The 19,896-nt window shown below is 47.7% G+C and overlaps 1 protein-coding gene across 1 annotated transcript in view; it reads left to right on the plus strand.

The window, feature by feature from the left end:
* ZFAT (zinc finger and AT-hook domain containing) overlaps positions 1-19,896 on the plus strand; it is a 151,300-nt gene that overhangs the window by 10,270 nt on the left and 121,134 nt on the right. The window contains exon 2 of the mRNA XM_065398805.1: positions 18,195-18,365. Coding sequence (XP_065254877.1) covers positions 18,195-18,365 — 171 coding nt within the window. The remainder of the gene's footprint in view (positions 1-18,194; positions 18,366-19,896) is intronic.

Raw genomic sequence — 19,896 nt, forward strand, 5'->3', positions numbered from 1 at the left:
TAGAGCTTTCTGCGGTAAAGTTAAAGTGGCAAAGCATCAGTGTAAATGCTGCTGTTCGTTATGTCAACATAACTGGCCTTCCCTAGTATCCCACAAGGCCCACCATCATGACCGCTCTGCTTACTCTTTTGAATTTGGCTGCCCTGCAGGCTTGCGCTCCTCACCTTTGAAAGCTCCAGGAAGCTTTGATATTCCTCAGTGTGGAGAGCTCTCAGATCTGCTGAGGATGCTGCTCATGGTGGCTGAGGAGGCTGTGGGAGAATTCGCAGGGAATCACAGAATCTTCAATATGGAATCGGCAGGCAGGCAGAGCAGACTGTTGCTGCAGGGGTGAAGTGGGGGAAGAGACTGCTGTGTAGAGCCAGGGGATGTTGTGGGGGGTGTCCCCCTCCCCCAGGATTGGTTGCCCAGGCTGCTGTCTGAACTTAAAGAGACAGCTTGCTGACACTCTCCCACAACACACACACTTTCCCAGCGCACAGTCTTTCTCACATATGCGCTTCCCCGCACTACAGTCTCTCACATGCTTCCCCAATACACACTTTTTCTGTCTCTTCCCCCCCCCCCCCACACGCTCCCTGTCCCAACCTCCTTCCCTCCCTCCACACTTCAGTTGAAAAGCGGCTGGCAATCTAGTAGGATGCCCATGGAACGATGGGACTGAGAAACCTGCATCATGTGATGCTGTACCTGGCCCATGAGGCATTGCAAACCCTTTCCAAAGAACCCTGCAGCCAGTTGCATAGTGGGATAGCTACCCGCAGTGCACTGCTCTCTGTGTCGATGCAGGAGCTGCTAGTGTGGATGCTCTCTGCTTACACAAGGAGCATAGTGTGGACATGCAACAGCGGTTTAATTAAAGCGGCATAATTTTTGTCAACAAAACTCTAGTGTAGACAAGGCCTGAGATGTCCCCAACCAATTATCAAGTGTGAGCTCCTCAGGCACTAAAACAATCTTAATATGGAGTCACAGACAGTCCCCTTGGGTACTCCAATCTATCTTGCCACCCATGTGAGTGTACCTTTGTGATAGAAGGTCTCTTACACCAAGAATAAGAGCAATATTCAAGTTACTCCCAGTCCCGAAGGACCAGTCATGTACCCCAAGTCAGTTGCACCTTAGATCTTACCCCAAACACAACACTTGCAACCAATCCTATAATAAACTATAAAGATTTATTAAATAGAAAAAGGAAACCAGAGAATTATTTACAAAGTTAAAACAGGTAAACATAGATACACAAATGAGTTGCAATCTTACATTTAAAAAGGTAATAAAAGCTGCTGTAATCAGATTCTATATGTTGTTTAGGGCTAATTCAGGCTAAGCTGCTGGGGATCTTTCTCTTATGCTGAGAAACATTTTGCCCCACAGAGTCCAAGCAGCACACAAATACCAACTTCCTTTTCTTTGTAGTTTTATCCCCCTCCTGCTGAGCTGAGCTGCAAACTCAGTTGATGGGAGGGGTCCACTTGCATGACTCACTTTCACAGGGAGGAGAGCAGAACAACAGAAGTCTTTTGTCCTCTTGTTGATGGTGTGTAGGGAGAGCCCAATTGCAGTGTGCCACACTAGTCTTTCTGGTATCAATAAACCTTTTGTTTTGGAAAGGGTGTAACACTTTCTATTGAAGATCAGCCCTTCTTACTAATTAATATCTCTCGCCTTTGTAGTGATTTACCTGGTCACAGAGGCTCACAATACAGCTGTTCAAATATTACCTGAGGGATACAGATGTTGTGAGATTAATGCATGCAGCAACTCACAGGTGGGAAGCGGCGGCCAGCACATCCCTCGGCCCGCGCCGCTTCCCGCAGCCCCCATTGGCCTGGAGCAGCGAACTGCTGCCAGTGGGAGCTGCAATCGGCCAAACCTGCGGACGCGGCAGGTAAACAAACCGGCCTGGCCTGCCAGGGGGCTTACTCTGGTGGGCTGCGTGCCGAAGGTTGCCGATCTCTGCTATAGAGTCTAAACACATTCTTATAATTCGAATCCTTTTTTTAACTATCTAACAAACAGGTGAGCCAGAGTGTTCCAGCTTTGTATTTGTCAGCGTTCAGTTGAGACATGGGGAGCTTGGCATAAGCTGGCACTGGTCTGCCAGTGTCACAAACCCACAGATTGTAATACGAGGGGTTTGGAGCTGAAAATCTCCTTTTTGTGTGTAAGTAGTTGTTACTAAAAGCATAATTTTGTAAGGAGAGCTATATGTCCACCTTTTGATATAATGAAAAGCATCAGTTGTTATATTGCACATGAGTTTTGAACACCAATCCTTTTATGTTTATTTGCTCAGTCAGTGATCCTTATGTTAGTGTATTATCATTTTTCCTATTACAATGCAAAACTGCAATATGAATTATTATTCCAGCCTTGTTATATTGTGTTCAACCAGCTGCAGATTTTAGGTCAGCAGCGGTGTGTGTGTGTGTGTGTGGGAAGCAATGCCAAAGTAGCAAAGTTTTGTATTTGTGTAGCATATAGCAACAAAGTGTAGAAAGAAATTGATTACTTAGGGTATGTCTACACAGCAAAGAAAAACCCGTGGCTGACCCGTTGACCCAACTCGGGCTGTGGGGCTGTTTCATTGCTGCCTAGACTTCTGGGCTCAGTGGGAGCCTGGGCTCTAGGCCACTGGTGGGAGGGTCTCCGAGCTTGGGCTCCAGTCTGAGCCCGGAATTCTACACAGCAACGAAACAGCCCCGCAGCTCGATCCCCATCAGCCCAAGTTGGCTGGCATGGGCTAGCTGTGGATTTTTCTTTAGACCCACCCTTAGTGTTTTTACAGCTAGACTTGCCAGAGGCTGCATTGGCATGCCCTGCTGGTAGATGAGTTATAACTGGACCATGTTGCACAGGGCAGTATTGGTACAGTATTCATGTACACCAGGCCTGCACAACATACGGCCCACGGGCCGCATGCGGCCCGCGGGGGCTCACTGTGCGGCCCGCGGGGGCTCACTCTCAAGCCTGGGAGGGAGGGGGAGCAGCGGCGCGCGAATCAGCTGTTTCGCGCGCCGCGGCCGCTCGGGATCTCCCCCTCCCTCCCAGGTTTGAGAGCCTGGGAGGGAGGGGGAGACCCCGAGCGGCCGCGGCGCGGGCGCCGCTTCTCCCCCTCCTTCCCAGGCTCTCAAACCTGGGAGGGAGGGGGAGCAGCGGCGCGCGAATCAGCTGTTTCACGCGCCGCGGCCGCTCGGGATCTCCCCCTCCCTCCCAGGTTTGAGAGCCTGGGAGGGAGGGGGAGACCCCGAGCGGCCGCGGCGCGGGTGCCGCTTCTCCCCCTCCCTCCCAGGCTCTCAAACCTGGGAGGGAGGGGGGGGGAGATCCCGAGCGGCCGCGGCGCGTGAAACAGCTGATTCGCGCGCCGCTGCTCGCGCGCTGCCGCCCCCCCCGCCCCAAGCGGGACACGGGCAGGGAGCCCTCGCGCGCTGCCGCGCCTCCACCCCCCGCCCCAAGTGGGACACGGAGCCCGCGCGCGGCGCCGCACCCCGCAGGCCTCAAGCAGGACAGGGAGCCCTCGCGCGCCGCTGCCCCTCCCCACTGCCCCAAGCGGGACACGGGCACGGAGCCCTCGCCCCCCCCCCCCAGCAGGGACACGGGGCTCAGCCACCGCCCCCGTCCTGAGCGCTTTTTGGCCCCCCCCCCCCCCGGGACTCCTGCCCCATCCACCCCCCCGCGTTCCTTGATGCCCCCCCTGGGACCCCTGCCCCATCCACCCCCTTCCCTGTCCCCTGACTGCCCTCCGCCGCCCCATCCAACTCCTCTCCTGATTCCCTATCCAACCACCCCTTCTCCCTGTCCCCTGACCACCCTTGGAACCCCTGCCCCTGACTGCCTCCCACCGCCCCATCCAACCCCTGCTCCTTCCTGACTGCCCCCTGGGACCCTTGCCCCCATTCAATCCCCCTGTTCCCTGCCATCTGACTGCCCCGACCCCTATCCACCCCCCCACCCCACCCCCTGAACTCCCCTGCCCTCTATCCAACACCCCCTCCCTGCTCCCTTACCGCGCTGCCTGGAGGTGGCTGGCGGCGCTACAGCCACGCCGCTCGGCTGGAGCCGGGCCACGCCGCCACCGTGCAATGCCTGGAGCACCGGGTCAGGCTGAGCTTGCAGCCCCCCTGCTTCCCGCGAATCAGCTGTTCACGCAGGAAGCCTGGGAGGGCTGAGAAGCAAGCGGCGGCTTCGCGCTCAGGCCCAGGGAGGCGGAGCAGAGGTGAGCTGGGGCGGGGAGCGGTTCCCCTCCGCGCCCCTCCCCCCGGGTTACCTGCTGTGGCGCGGGCGGCTCCCCCCACCCCAGCTCACCTCCGCTCCGGCTCCCTGGGCTTGAGCGCGAAGCCACCGCTTGCTTCTCTGCCCTCCCAGGGTTCCCGCGCGAACAGCTGATTCGCGGGAAGCGGGGGGGGGGGGGGATGGGGAGAAGCGGGGCAGAGTGTTCAGAGGCAGAGGCGGAGCGGAGGTGAGCTGGGGCTGGGGAGCGGGGCGGAGAGCTGGAGCACCCATGGGGTCGGCTCCTAAGGCGCCACTTTTGGATAATGTGCTCAGGGGGAGCAGCCGCTCCCTCTGCTTCCCCCCAGCTACGGTCCTGGTCACTTCAACTTACCAGTTGTTAAATTTAGAAGCCCTTTTAGAACCGGTTGTCCCGCGCAGGACAACTGGTTCTAAAAGGGCTTCTAAATTTAACAACTGGTTCCCGCGAACCGGCTCCCGCTCACCACTGGAGACTCCCCTTGCCGCTCTCACCCTAGGAGCCAGAGACCTCCCAGCAGGGCTGGTGAGTACGGCCAGGGAAGGGGGAAGGGTGTGGTGGAGTGAGTGTCTGGGAGATGTGCGGGGGGTGCTGGGCTGTGAGGGTGTGGAGGGCGCTGGGCAGTGGGGGAGGTTTGTGTGTTTTGGGGTGCTAGGCAGTGGGGGCCTGTTGGGGGGTGCTGGGCAGTGAGGGAGATCTGTGTGTGTCAGGGCACTGGGGGTCTGTGTGGGGCATTGTTTAGTTGTGGTGGTGGGGCTTTGGGGAAGGGCACTGGGAGGGAGGGAGGAGAAATCTGTGTGTATTGGGAAACTAGCGAGTGGGGGGTTCTATGTGGGGTGCTGATGTGTATTAAGAGTTACCAGCTGGATTGAGGACTGATAGATCTGGACAGAGTTTATATTGAATGGGCAAATGAAAAAGATCGCAGGGAAAAACAGTAAGGTTAGTTTAGCCGTCTTTGACATTTCGACCAATAAGGACATTAAAATGCATTTGTAATTACATATCTTATTCTTGGCTGATAATCATTTATTGATATTTTTTAGGAAAATTTTCAATTTAAAACACAAACTTTTGTTTTTCTTTTTTTACTTATGATGTCTCTATCTGAAAACCCATATAAATTGACACAAATTGCAAATTAAAACTTTTTAAATGTAAAATTTTTCTTTTACCTTAATTATACTATCTTAGGAGCCCGCTATAACATAGTACCAAGGTTCAATACAAAGTCATATAAAAGTTATACAAAAATGCATAATGCAGAGATTTATCTACAACTGCATTGATTGACTGCTGTGTGCAGTAATATAGTGACCCCTGGACCTACAGGCTTCCACACACCGTCAGTGCCTTGATAGTGTGCCATGCGCCGTGAGATATCTCTTCTCTTTGTGTGTGACTGTGAGTGTTTCCCTTGTGTGTGAATTTATTCAACAAAATCTTGAGCTTCATAATGGATACCATGAGTGAAAAGAAAAAGAGAAAAATAGAATCAGAGCACAGAGTTTTCAACACTGAATGGACGAATAAATACTTATATACTATTTCCAAAGACAAAATACTGTGCCTCGTGTGTCGCGAAACGTTAGCCGTTCCGAAAGAATACAACCTTCGGTGGCACTTTGAAACTAAGCATCCCAATCTCGCCAAATTGAGCCCAAATGAAAAAATAATTAAAGCAGCCAGTTTAGCGAAAAACCTTAGTAGAGAACAGCAAATTTTCAAGAAAGTGAGCACTGAGAACGATACAGTTACTAAAGTAAGCTTTAAAATTTCTAAGGAAATTGCTGCTGCTGGGAAATGCTTGACAGAAGGCGAGTTATTAAAAAAGTGTATGTTGATTGCTGTATCTGAGTTATGTCCAGAAAAGAGGGGAATATTTGAGAATGTCAGTCTATCACACATGACTGTACGGAGAAGAATAGCTGACATTTCTACCAATTTAAGTGATCAGTTAAAGCAGAGAGTCAGTGAATTTTGCTTTTACTCCCTAGCTATGGATGAAAGCACCGATTTAAAAGACACCGCCCAACTTCTTATTTTTATTAGAGGTATTGATAAAAACTTACTGAAGAACTTGCTGGCATGTGCTCCATGACGGGTCACACAACCGGAAAAGAATTTTCCAGTGAAGTGATAAAGTGCACGAATGATAAGTCGGGATTAGATTTCACAAACTTGGTGGCCATTTGTACTGATGGTGCTCCAGCTATGTGCCAAAAAAATGTTGGAGCAGTTACTCTTCTTGAAGAATTTATCGGGAGAGAAATAACCAAACATCACTTCATTATGCATCAGCAGGTTTTGTGTAGCAAAGTCTTAAAATTTGAGCATGTAATGTCAGTGGTAGTTTCCATTGTAAACTACATCCGTTCTAGAGGACTAAAACATAGGACATTTCGAGCCTTTCTTGAAGGGGTAGACACCGAGTGCAATGACTTAATCTACCATACAGAAGTGAGATGGTTGAGTCGAGGAAGAGTGCTCCAGCGTTTTGTTGCTTTGAAAGAGGAGGTAGCAAAATTCCTAGAAAATGGGCCAATAAAATTCCCAGAGGTTGAAAATGAGTCCTGGAATCAAGATCTCTTTTTCTTTTGTGATATTAGAGCACACCTGAATGATCTCAACATTCAACTTCAGGGAAAAAATCAACTTATATTTCAAATGTGTGCAGCAGTGAAAGCTTTCAAAATGAAATTGAAACTTTTCAGAAGTCAGCTGTCAAAAGGTGAAATGTGTCACTTTCCCACTTGTGCACAGCGTATCCCTCAGCACAAACACGCCGAGTTGGGAGAAAAATACGCAAAGCACATCATTCTTTTGATTGAAGAATTTGACAGAAGACTTACTTTGTCTAAAGAAGAAGACGTCCAGTTGAAGCTGATTGAAGATCCCTTTTCTGTGGATCCAGAGGAAGTGCCACTAGATTTGCAGTTGGAGGTTATTGAACTTCAGTGTTCAGCAGTTTACCGAAATAAGCACAGAGAAAGCAGCTTGCGGGACTTCTACAAAAGTCTGGACAATGAAGTTGCACTGAAAACGTTCAGCATTTTTGGACGCACTTACATATGTGAACAAACATTTTCCATCATGAACATGAATAAAAACAAGCAACGTTCTTCTCTGACTGACGACCATTTGGAAGACATTATGAAAATATCCACTTCAAATATGACCCCCAAATGCGACAAGCTTGTTGCCGAGAAGAGATGTAATATTTCTCATTAAATTTGCAAGGTAATTATGAAAAGTACAAATGTTTTCTTTCAACGGAACAGATGTTTTTAATTTTTCCATGATTAATAAAAAAATTTAAAAGAATTTAAAAAATTGTTTGATTTAATTGAAAAATTCTTAATAAAGTATCACACACCCTCCCCCGCAAACCTTAGCTGTTTCGGCGGTGCGGTGCTGGGGAAGGAGGGTTTGTTTCCGCGGGGCTGGGCGGTGCTGGGGGGGGGGGGTGTTTCCGCGGGGCCGGGAGGTTTCGGCCCTCAGCTGTTTTCTTTGGAGTAATATGGCCCTCGCCGCTTTACGAGTTGTGCAGGCCTGATGTACACAATGAGAACACTGATATAGTGGCAGATGTTAATTTGCAGTAATATATAGGTGTTTGCAGAATATTTAAAATTCCTGCTTAGTTGTCATACAGTGAGTTCTCTGTGCAGTACAGTTAACATACTAAGATGTATTGTGGTGAAGCTCTGTGGGATCTGTTCTTCACTCAGTCCACAATCATAGCTGCTTTTAGAGGTGTGAGCACTGAGAGTGATTTGGAGCTGTAGCTCACACTGAGGAACTTAGACCTGTTGGAGGAGGGAGAGCAAGAATATGGCTGCCAAAAAATTTTTTATTACATATTTCCAATTATTTTGTGTTTGTGATTAACATTTTATTAAGCTCAGAAGAATCTCTTCTCATTCTTGGCTAATTCCACAATATTTTTAGGCTGTACTCCCTGGATGTGCATGAAGGCAAAAAGGAATTTGCATGCAGTGGTTTCAAGGGTTTTCAAACAGGAAATCTAAAAGTGTTTTTATAGGTCTTTTATCTAAAGGTTGAGTTATTGAGTGTTGTGTTTTATGTCGTTTAATCTGTGCTCAAACCCCCTGGAATAGGGCAAGTAGGGGTGCTGTGTCCACGCTAGGGAGCACAAGTACTTGCCTGCCTATCTCTGCAAGCTGCTGAAGGAGTGAGGATACTGGGAGGAGCTGACCTTGGGGAATTAGGGAGGAGTAGAACTGCGGAGGAGTGGGGAGCTAGGAGGAGCTGGAAAGGAGCAAAGGGAAGCTAGGAAACAAGGTATGGGGAACTGAACCAGAGCCATGGCTGTGGGATTCAGTGGGAAGTTGGGAGATGCTGAAGCTGGAGAGCTGCCAGCTGTGTTGCTGGACCATTGATCTGTGGCTAAGGCCTTGTGTACACTGAGGCTTTGTTTTCACTGCCAAAAAGGTGTGTGTTTACAGTGACATAACTATCTCACTGTGAAATCCTAGTGGAGACAAGGCACTGTAGCTTTTACTGTGATGTAGTTAGGCAAGCTCACCTGTGAGAGGGGCATAGTGTTGACCTTGCCTTTTTATATCATGGTAAAAACTACCAAGTTGTGTCTACTAAGATTTTCCAGCAAGATAGCTAATACACGTTAATTATCTCAATGTAAAATACAAACTGAAAAGTCACCTTTTTTGACACTGAAGACAAAGTCTTAGCTTTTAACTCGACCTGCTAACTTGTACGAAAATTACAAACTGCTTTGTCTTCACTAGGATTTTAACTTGAATAAAGAACACACTTTTTGCACACTAAAGCCAAGGCATAAATGGAGAAGCAGGGTTGTGGGAGGTGCAAGAAAACAAGTACCCTGTGGCAGAGTGGATGTGTAGGTGAGTGAGTATAGAGAATGTGCATGTAATTTAGGAGTATGTGGTCCGGTATAGAGAGGGGAAGAGTAAGAGAACCTAATAGAGAGTATAAAAGACACTGGGGAGGGGAAAGAAAGGGAAATATTGAAATGGCACATATATGCTAGGAAGCAAACGAAATAGTGGAAATGAAGAATGGTATAAATTAAGGAAGGAAAGAGTTACTAAACAGAAGGAAAAATTGGACTGAAGGAACTACGGTAGAACCTCAAAGATATGAACAACAGAGTTACAGACTGACCGGTCAACTGGACACCATGTGGAATGGGAAGTAAGCAATCAGGCAGCAGCGGAGACAAACAAACAGTAAATACTATATTGTGCCTGTATTGCATCTTAAAAGTAGGCACATCTGCGCTGCCTGTCCCTTCCCCCTACTCGCCATGTGGAGGGCAGCCACTTATAGGTAGGAGGTGAAGACGCTGAATTTCACAGGCGCAGATGTGGAGCAGGCAGAGCAGGAGTAGTGCTGGGGACAGGTCTGCAGCTTTCCTGTAAGCTGGCGCACATTCCCCCCCTCCGCGGGAAAGAAACTTCCTGAGCTCCTGCTAGAACCTGGCCTGGAGTGTTTGCGGCTGGAGCTGGAGCCCAAGCTCCTGCCTGCACGCTCAGCTCTGGAGGAGCAGCTCAGTTTTAAAGGGCCACAGCCTGCACTGGGTGCCCACTGATACCGTGGTTCCCCAGGGTGCCTCGCTCATCACCCTTGCAGCCAGGGGGCTAGAACCAGCTGCCTGTGCACACCCCCCATTGCCGGGCAGCCACTTACAGGTAAGAGGTGAAGATGCTGAAGTTCGCAGGCACAGCTTTGAGCCATAGGCGCCGACGCCATGGGTGTTCCGGGGCTAGAGCACCCATGGGGAAAAATTGGTGGGTGCTCTGCACTCACTGGCAGCTTCCCGCCCTAGCTCACCTCCGCTCCACCTCCTCCCCTGAGCGCGCCGCGTCCCCGCTTGTCCCCCTCGCTCCCAGTGCTTGCCGCTGCAAAACAGCTGTTTCGCGGCAGCAAGCTCTGGGAGGGAGGGAGGAGGAGGGGGAACGTGCATGCTTGGGGAAGAGCCAGGGCCGGGGCGGGGATTTGGGGAAGGAGTCCAATAGGGGCAGGGAGGGGGCGGAGTTGGGGCGGGATGTTGGGGAAAGGGTTGGAATGGGGGCGGGGCGGGGGTGGAGTCGGGGTGGGGCCGGGGCAAGCACCCACCGGCGCCGGGAAAAGTTGGCGCCTATGCTGCGAGCCCCCGCTCCGAGCAGCCTGCCCTGAGGATCATAAACGTCTTGTTCAGAGTTACGAACATTTCAGAGTCATGAACAATCTCCATTCCTGAGGTGTCCATAACTCTGAGGTTCTACTGTATACAGTAAAATTGGGAGGAAAGAGACAAAGGTATAATGTGATCTTGCAAGCACTTGGGCATATGTCTAAGTTTAAGCATGTGCCTAAATGCATGCAGGATCAGGGTCTTAATCCTGAGGTTAGCGTTGCATTTAATTATGGAGTTACATTTGCTTTTGACTCCTATAGAACTGCAAGAAGTATTATTAGATATATATGTTCTAAAATATTGGCTGTGCTGATAATTTTAGCTAATTGCTTGGGATACCTATTACCATGATTTGTTTGATGCATTGGTATGTGTGAAGGGCCGGCCTTATGGAAAATGGCACCCTGGGTGAGGCTGGAGGTGGAGCAGGGTTGGGGGCTGGAGCTTGGCTGGGGGCGGAGTGAGGCGGGAAAGCGGGGGCTAGGGGCAGGGGGATGAAGCAGAGGTGCAGGTGGAGTGGGTGATGGGGGTGGACTGGGGCTGGAGGCAGAGCTTGGGGTGAAGCTGGGGGTAGGCGGATGGAGCAGAGATGCAGGCAGCGCAGAGGATGGGGGCGGACTGGGGCTGGAGACGGACTGTGGCTGTGAGTTGACCAGGCCTGGGGGGCGGAGCCAGATGAGGGCAGCGGGGAGGGCGGGTTCTTATTGTAACACCCTCTTGACAGCATACACACCTCCCATGGTGCCAACGTTGACTACTCCTAAGGCTGGCCTTGTATGTACGCATGTGTAAATATATAGAGAGATAATATACTTCTTTCTTTCTGCCCAGGAATACCCCTGGAAGAGTTTAATTTCAGTGAGTTTTTTCCTTTATAAAATATTTTAAAACGGTTACAATTTGGTTAAAAAAGTATTTCTAGACTGTTCCCATCACACAATCACCGTGACAGTCTAAAAGCATATTTTGTGATCGTATCTCAACCATGGTTTTTTTTTTTTAAATTAAGCTCTGTTGTAGCTTTGAAAAGTGTCAAGCTAAGTGTTACCTGTTTGAGTCAATTTTTTTTATGGTGCTTTAAATCAAAAGGTAGGGATGTTGTCTTGCGGTTAGTGGAGGGGACTGGGAGTCGGGAAGCCTGGGTTCTGTGCCAGGGTATGAAACTTGTTGTATAACTTTGGGAAAGTCACTTAATCTCCCTGTGCCTTATGCTTGATAAGTAAAATGGAGATATTTTTCAAACATTAACTAATTAAGCCTCATCACATCCCTGGGAGTTAGGAAAGAGCTTGAGATATTTGGAAGAACAATATGAAGAAAAGGTATAGAAACAGTTTGTTTATAAATTTTATTTGTTACCTGCTTAATGTTAATCCTTTATTTGTTAACTTTTAATGTCGGGTTTTTTGGAGGAGGGCTTTTTTTGTTTGTTTTGAATTCATTTTGGCACTTTTTAAATTTAAAATTATATTAAAATTTAGGTTTACGTCACTTGAAGCTTATTGATTATTCAAAGAACACAGCTATCAAATATATTTAGCAAACTGAATATTTCTTAATATTTTTGGCTGATATTCATATTATTTGTTTACCGGCATACTTAATTGATTAACGGTTTCTTTGATTCTCTGCATACTTAATTTCTGTCTAATTAGTTGCTCTGTTGACTTCCCACCTAATTAATTATCCACTGCTTAATCATTGATTCTGTGCATACTTAAGTGACTTATTGCTTATTTGATGCTTTACACTTAATTGACTCTTTAATTAATCGCCCTGTTGCTTCACCACCTAATTAGCACCTGGTTGATCAATTGTCAGTTGCTTACTCATCACCTAATTGTTTAAGAACTATGATCAGCACACTTATTCTTCTGCTGTCTGGACCCTGCCCTTCTCCTCTGCCCATTCTTCCTAACATTCTCCTTGTTTTCACTTCTCTACTCCAGTTTTATTGCCTTATATTTCCCCTATTAATTCACATCCTGCTTCTGCATTCTACTCTGTTTCAGAGTAGCAGCCGTGTTAGTCTGTATCCGCAAAAAGAACAGGAGTACTTGTGGCACCTTAGAGACTAACAAATTTATTAGAGCATAAGCTTTCGTGGGCTACAACCCACTTCTTCGGATGCATATAGAGTGAAACATATATTGAGGAGATATATATATACACACATACAGAGAGCATGAACAGGTGGGAGTTGTCTTACCAACTCTGAGAGCGAAAGGGGAAAAAGATGACCCCAAAAACACTTACCAGGAAAATTTAAGAAGGGATGAGGAGGCAGCAAAAAGTGAGTCAATCAGTCAGTTCTTCTCTTCACCAACAGTTCAGGAAGGGGAGAGCAGACCAAAGGGAATCTAGGTATCAACTAGAAGATAATAAGACCCCAGAAAGTGAATGTCATCTGAATATTGGAGCATTCATCTCTCTCTAATGGCCACTGCATATTAACTTTTTCATTTTTGTTTAATGTTCATAGATATTTTTACTCTGCATAGCATGAATCTTAAATACATATTTACATTTAGAAAGAACAGTTTTGACCTGCTGGGCAAATAATATGCTTCATCTTAAAAAACGAATACGTATTAAGTAAGTAGAGTGGAGTCTATTCAACGGAGAATTTCTATCATGTACATAATATGCATTTTTAAAAATTGCCATAATATGTATGTGCCCAAGACTGCAGAGTGGCTGGGAAGGAGCCATACTGATCTTTTGAGAACACATTATGCGCTTTAAATAACTGCTTACATCCATAATCTAATGAAACATAATTTTAAGAGTTTTCCTGCAACATAAGGATGTTAAAGGAGTTGTAGATGTATGCTCTGTGCATTAGTTTGAAAATAATGCAACTATCTCCAAAGACGAGATGAGAGGATGCTGTCATTAAAAAAACAAACAAAAAAACCCCACACAAAGACAAAACAAACACAACCCCCCCCCTGCAAGAATAAAAATAATGCACACACAAGTTCAGTAGCAGAGGGGAGGCTATCCAGTTTATTGCACTGAATGCAGCATGTATGATACTCCTGGGGGAATTCTGTGCCACTGCGCAATGCAGAATTTTGCAGAAATTAATGTTTTTTGCCCATCATTTCCTTTCCCTGACATAAATGGGCTGCAGTGCTACTGGCTACCACTAGGGGACGCTGGACCTGGGAATGCGCAGCTCGCACGTAGAAGACATTGGTGGGGGGAGAGTAGAGAGTTCCTGGCAGCTGCAGTTACCCACATGCCCAGAGGGAAGGAGATGGTGGCGTGCAGGAAACTTCACACAAGCCTGGGACCCAGCAGCAGGCTGTTTCTCCCTCTGGATCTCTGGGTGATAGGGGGATGGGTATCTGGGCTTAGGGGGGTGTCATGGGTGGGCTCGGGGGAGGGAGGAGGGGGGCAGGTGTCTGTCCTGGGGGACCATGGCTGGGCTCAGGGAGGGAGAGGGGTGGCTGTCTGGCCTGGGAGGGCCATGTCTGGGCTCTGGAGGGGTGAGGGATGCTTGTTTGGTCTGGGGGGGGGCGTGGCTGGACTCGGGTGGAGGGGTTGTGGGTGTTTGACCCCCTGGCTGGGCTCGGGGGGAGGGAGGAGAGGAGGGAGAGAAACAAGAACTGGGTTGTCATAGGGGTTTCTTTAACTCTGTACTCCTGGGGGAAATTTTGTGTTTGTCTTTATTGTTGTAGACATACTTGTTGACAGGTAATTTGAAATAAATTACCAAAATTTATTGGTAATAAATAAATAAAGTTCCCCGGCTGAGGGAACTGGGATTGTTTAGTCTCCAGAAGAGAAGAATGAGGGGGGATTTGATAGCAGCCTTCAACTACCTGAAGGGGGGTTCCAAAGAGGATGGAACTCTGCTGTTCTCAATGGTGGCAGATGACAGAACAAGGAGCAATGGTCTCAAGTTGCAGTGGGGGAGGTCTAGGTTGGATATTAGGAAACACTATTTCACTAGGAGGGTGGTGAAGCACTGGAATGCATTACCTAGGGAGGTGGTGGAGTCTCCTTCCTTGGAGGTTTTTAAGGCCCGGCTTGACAAAGCCCTGGCTGGGATGATTTAGTTGGGAATTGGTCCTGCTTTGAGCAGGGGGTTGGACTAGATGACCTCCTGAGGTCCTTTCCAACCCTGATATTCTATGATTCTAAAATAATTGAAACTGACGTGATTATGTAGTGTTATTTTGACAAATAAAGTTTGCAGAATTTTAAAATATTGGGTGCAGAATTTTTAATTTTTTGGCTCAGAATTCCCCCAGGAGTAGTATGATTATCTGCCTTGTGGGCAGGTGGCATACATGTGCATTAGGGCCATGAGCTACTTGCACAAAGAGACTGAGTATGGGCTCTTGAGACCAGAGTGACGGAACTGGAAGAATTAAGGGAGATCGAGAAATACATAGGAGAGACTTTCTGGGACACGGTAGAGCAGACCCACCCCAATCTGATGTTCTCTGTGCTTTTGAGGAGGATGAAAGTCTTGGAGAAGGAGAACATCAAGCTAGAGCGGAGGTAAATGATCCCATAGTTGGGACTCTCCTTGCAGATGATGTTATGGTATTCTCTTGCACTGAGGATACCTCTCCAGGGGAGGGAACCCCTGTTATTAGGAAGAGCCAGGTAATAGTAATGGGGGATTAAGTTGTTAGAACTATAGATAGTTGATTTTTGATGACCAAGAGAACAACATGGTGAATTGCCTGCTGGGTGCAAAGGTTGCAGACCTCTTGAGACATCTAGACAGGCTTATGCTGGGAAGGAGCTGGTGGTCATGGTACACATAGGACCAGTGACGCAGAGAGGTAGGAGAGCGGCCCTGGAAGCCAATTTTAGGCTGCTAGATAAGAGATTAAAGACCAGGACCTCCATAATAGCATTCTCTGAAATGCTTCCATTTCCATGCGCTGGGCCAGTTAGACAGGCAGAACCGCAGGTCTCAATGTGTGGATGAGACGATGGTGATCGGAGGAGGGATTTATGTTGATTAGGAAGTGGGGAATCTTTTGGGAAAGAGAACCCTATTCAGGAAGGCTGGGCTCCACCTAAACCCGGGGTTCCCAAACTTGGTTCGTTGCTTGTTCAAGGTAAGCCCCTGGCAGGCCACGAGACACTTTGTTTACCTGAGCGTCCGCAGGTACGGCTGCTCGCAGCTCCCAATGGCCGCGGTTCGCCGTTCCAGGACAATGGGAGCTGTGGGAAACGGTAAACAAAGTGTCTCACGGCCTGCCAGGGGCTTACCCTGAACAAGCTGCGAGCCAAGTTTGGGAACCCCTGACCTAAACCAAAACAGAACCAGACTGCTGGCATGTAAAGTTTAAAAGGTCATAGATCGGGCCCTACCAAATTCATGGTCCATTTTGTTCAATTTCATGGTCATAGGATTTTAAAAATAGTACATTTCATGATTTCAGCTATTTAAATCTGAAATTTCACGGTGTTGTAATTGTATGGGTCGTGACCCAAAGAGGAGTTGTCGGGGGTGGGGGTGGCAAGGTTATTGTAGGGGGAGTTGTGGTACTGCTACCCTTACTTCTGCACTGCTGCTGGCGTCGGTGCTGCCTTCAGAACAGGGCAGTTGGAGAGCAGCGGCTACTGGCTGGGAGCCCAGCTCTGAAGGCAGTGCCGCTGCCAGCAGCAGCACAGAAATAAGGATGACATGGTATGGTATTGTCACCTTTACTTCTGCACTGCTGCCTGCAGAGCTGGGCCCTCAGTCAGCAGCCGACACTCTCCGGCCCCCCAGCTCTGAAGGCAGAAGCGCAGAAATAAGGGTGGCATGGTATGGCATTGCTATCCTTACTTCTGCGCTGCTACTGGCTGGGCACTGCCTTCAGAGCTGGGTGCCTGGCCAACAGCCACCACTCTCCGGCCACCCAGCTCTGAAGGCAGCGCAGAAGTAAGGGTGGCAATAACACGATCCCCTCTAAAGTAACCTTGTGATCCCCCGCAACCCATTTTGGGTCAGGACTCCCAATTTGATAAACTCTGGTCTCCCCCATGAAATCGATATAGTACAGGGTAACAGCACACAAAAGACCAGATTTCATGGCGGGGAGACTAGATTTCATGGTCCATGATGCGTTTTTCATGGCCCTGAATTTGGTAGGGCCCTAGTAGTAGAGGAGTTTTTAAACTAACAGCTAGGGCAGGGGCGGGCAAACTTTTTGGCCTGAGGGCCGCATCGAGTTTTGTAAATTGTATGGAGGGCCGGTTAGGGGAGGGGGTCGTGGCCCGGCCCCCACCTCCTATCTGCCCCCCTCCACCTGGGACTCCTGCCCCATCCAACCTCCCCTGTTTCCTGACGGCCCCTCTGGGACCTTTGCCCCATCCACCCCCCACCGCTCCCTGTCCCCTGACTGCCCCTGGACTCCCGCCGCCCCATCCAACCCCTCCTCTCATTCCTGACGGCCCTCCCGGGACCCCTGCCCCATTCAACCACCCCTTCTCCCTGTCCCCTGCCTCCCCATCCAACCCCTCCTCCTTCCTGACTGCCCCCCAGACCCCTGCCTCCATTCAACCCCTGTTCCTCCCTCGACCACCCCGACCCCTATTCACACCCCCACCCCCTGACCACCACCCCGATCTCCCCTGCCCTCAATCCAACCCCTTCTGCTCCCTGCCCCCTTACTGCGCTGCGTGGAGCACCGGTGGCTGGCGGCGCTACAGCCGTGCCGCCCGGCTGGAGCCGGGCCACGCTGCCACTGCCACCACACAGCACAGAGCACCGGGTCAGGCCGGGCTTTGCAGCTGCGTTGCCCCAGGAGCTCACAGCCCCGCCACCCAGAGCATTGCGCCAGCGACGGATTTAGCAAGCTGAGGCTGCGGGCATGGGGGAACAGCGGGGGAGGGGCCAGGGGCTAGCTTCCTGGGCCAGGAGCTTGGGGGCCGGGCACGATGTGGCCCGCGGGCCATAGTTTGCCACCCCTGAACTAGGGGAAAGCTGACTGGTATGGAGAAGCTCATGGGGTGATCAATTGGACACAATAATACCAGGGTACAAAATAATAGTAATGACGGAGTAGGTCGCACGGGAGGAGGATGGGGAGTGGCACTGTATGTGAAAGAAAACATAGAGTCAAATATAGTAAAAATCTTAAATGAATCACACAGTACCATAGATCTTGAAAAGTGTACCAAACACCTACCAATTGGAAGGTTAGACCTATTAGTTAGAGGCAGATACAAAGGATAAGTGAGTGGGAAGAGTCCAGGGAAGTGAGTGGGAGGTGAGGTCCAGGTACATAAACCCGGTGTGACGCTCAGCTTCCCTTGCCATACAGAGCTGTTAGCTGAGGGTAAAATGCTGGGATATTTATCAGGGTGCTGTCCCTGGAATCTGTTCAGGACACCATCTTGTATCATCTTTTGACTAGTAGGTGTCTGATAAACTTGAAGTGGAATCCCTCAGTGATACTGAAAAAGAAAAGGAGCTTTTATTTCTTTTGCCCCTTGGAAAGCCTCCTTGCTGGGGTGTGTGTGTGCATGCCGTGTCCATCTGTCCATCCATCCATATCTCTCTCCTGGCTGTGAGGAGATGCGGGGAAAGTGTTGTCCTTTATTTTGCTCTTCACCTACCTAATATTGTTGTTTTCTATGAAAATACTAATTTAAAACTATAATGCAGTCCTTCTCGCAGTTGGTGATTAGCTAGTTTGGGTAAACACAATAAAAAATAATAATAATCGGAGTGACTAGTAGGTTTTTAAGTAAACTGCTGATGTCAGAACTGTTAATGATTCTCTCTCTATTTTACAGGAATCAATTCCATCTTCATGTGTAAACTTTGTAACTTATTTTCACCGAATCAGTCAGAACTGTTGTCTCACGTCTCTGAGAAGCATGCAGAAGATGGGATTAATGTGGATGACATTGTTATTCCTCTCAGACCACTTACAGCACCCACAAATACAAGCAAAAGTGGAGAAGGTACTGGCACAAATTGACAGGGATGCAATTTCCAATTACCAATTTAATTTTTAAAAAATATGTGCTGTGATGACTAAGCTGTGTATAGTTAGTTACATGATTTGTTTCTGTAGAGATCAGTTTTCATTACTTAAAACTGAGTTTTGTTCAGTACAAAATAGATAGGAAAAGGGACTTGGAAAAACTTAACATGTGGTACAGGATGATTATATTGGTTTATTGATTTTAAATGTCAAGTGTTTCTGAGCCTCCTTCCTGAAGCTTTAATTTGGAGCTTTGTGACTAACATTGTCTAGCACTAACAGTGGAAACAGTTAAATTTGCCTAGACAATCAGCCAGCACATCAGAAAAAAAGAATCTACAGACTTTGCCAAGGTGGCTGATTGAATGTTGCCTCAAGATGTCTGTCTAACTCTGTGTGAGTTCCATTTCAGATATCATCACTCTATGCAAAGATGAAAATAGCGTGATTCATAATTTATAATTGTGCATAGACACTAGTGCTATTAAATTAAGCCATCCAGTAGTCAAAGGTTGAATTCGTTACACAAAATAATTATCATCAGCTACCCATGGTATTAAATGTAATTTCCTCCACTGCTGAGAGTAATTGCAAATCTTTGTGATAATGTGGGGGTTAAAATAATTCAGATTTCATGATAACACGTTCTTTCTTGAGCCCTAGCGGACAACTGGTTTATATTTTTGGCTAATCCTTTATTTTACTGAACCACTAAGATTTTGTGAATACCTGGTCATGTGATTGCTAAATTCTGTCCGGAGTATATTAAAAACATATTTTAAAAAAATACTGAAGCCAGGTTAAATAATACTTTTCATATCTATAGTATATGCATATGGTAGGTCTTCATTTACTAATTAGCAGTCTGGATTGATGGCTTTATAATTGTGTTAAATCTACACAGAGTGAAGATCTCAGGCATGCAGAATACATCTTCCTTTGTCATAGTTTTGTACCCAGTAACCCTTCACAAATTGTAGATAGTATCTCTGAACACAGTTAAACTTATGTCCATTTTACAATACATATGTATTTTTTAGTACAGTACACCTCTACCCTGATATAACGCTGTCCTCGGGAGCCAAAAAATCTTACCGCGTTATAGGTGAAACCGTGTTATATTGAACTTGCTTTGATCCACCGGACTGCACAGCCCCGCCCCCCGGAGCACTGCTTTACCACGTTATATCCGAATTCGTGTTATATTGGGTCGCATTATATCAGGGTAGAGGTTTAGTTTTGAGTGGCAGGGACTGTCTGCATTTTGTGTCTTCTAAGGAGCTAAACACACTCTCAGTGCTTAACAAATAATACATAATAAATAAAGAGGTATCAGACTTATGCAGCTTTACTTAAGAAATGTTGCCATTACTACTTTGCATATCTAATTATGAGGAAAAGTAACAGCTGTGCTATTTTTTTAAAGTTGTCTTCTCATAAAGCTGTCTGAATAATTCTTTTCTGTTAGCCTTAATTTGCTCTATCTAGACCATATGGCTGCAGCTTTT

This window comes from Emys orbicularis, chromosome 2, assembly GCF_028017835.1.
Source record: "Emys orbicularis isolate rEmyOrb1 chromosome 2, rEmyOrb1.hap1, whole genome shotgun sequence".
NCBI lineage: Eukaryota > Metazoa > Chordata > Testudines > Emydidae > Emys > Emys orbicularis.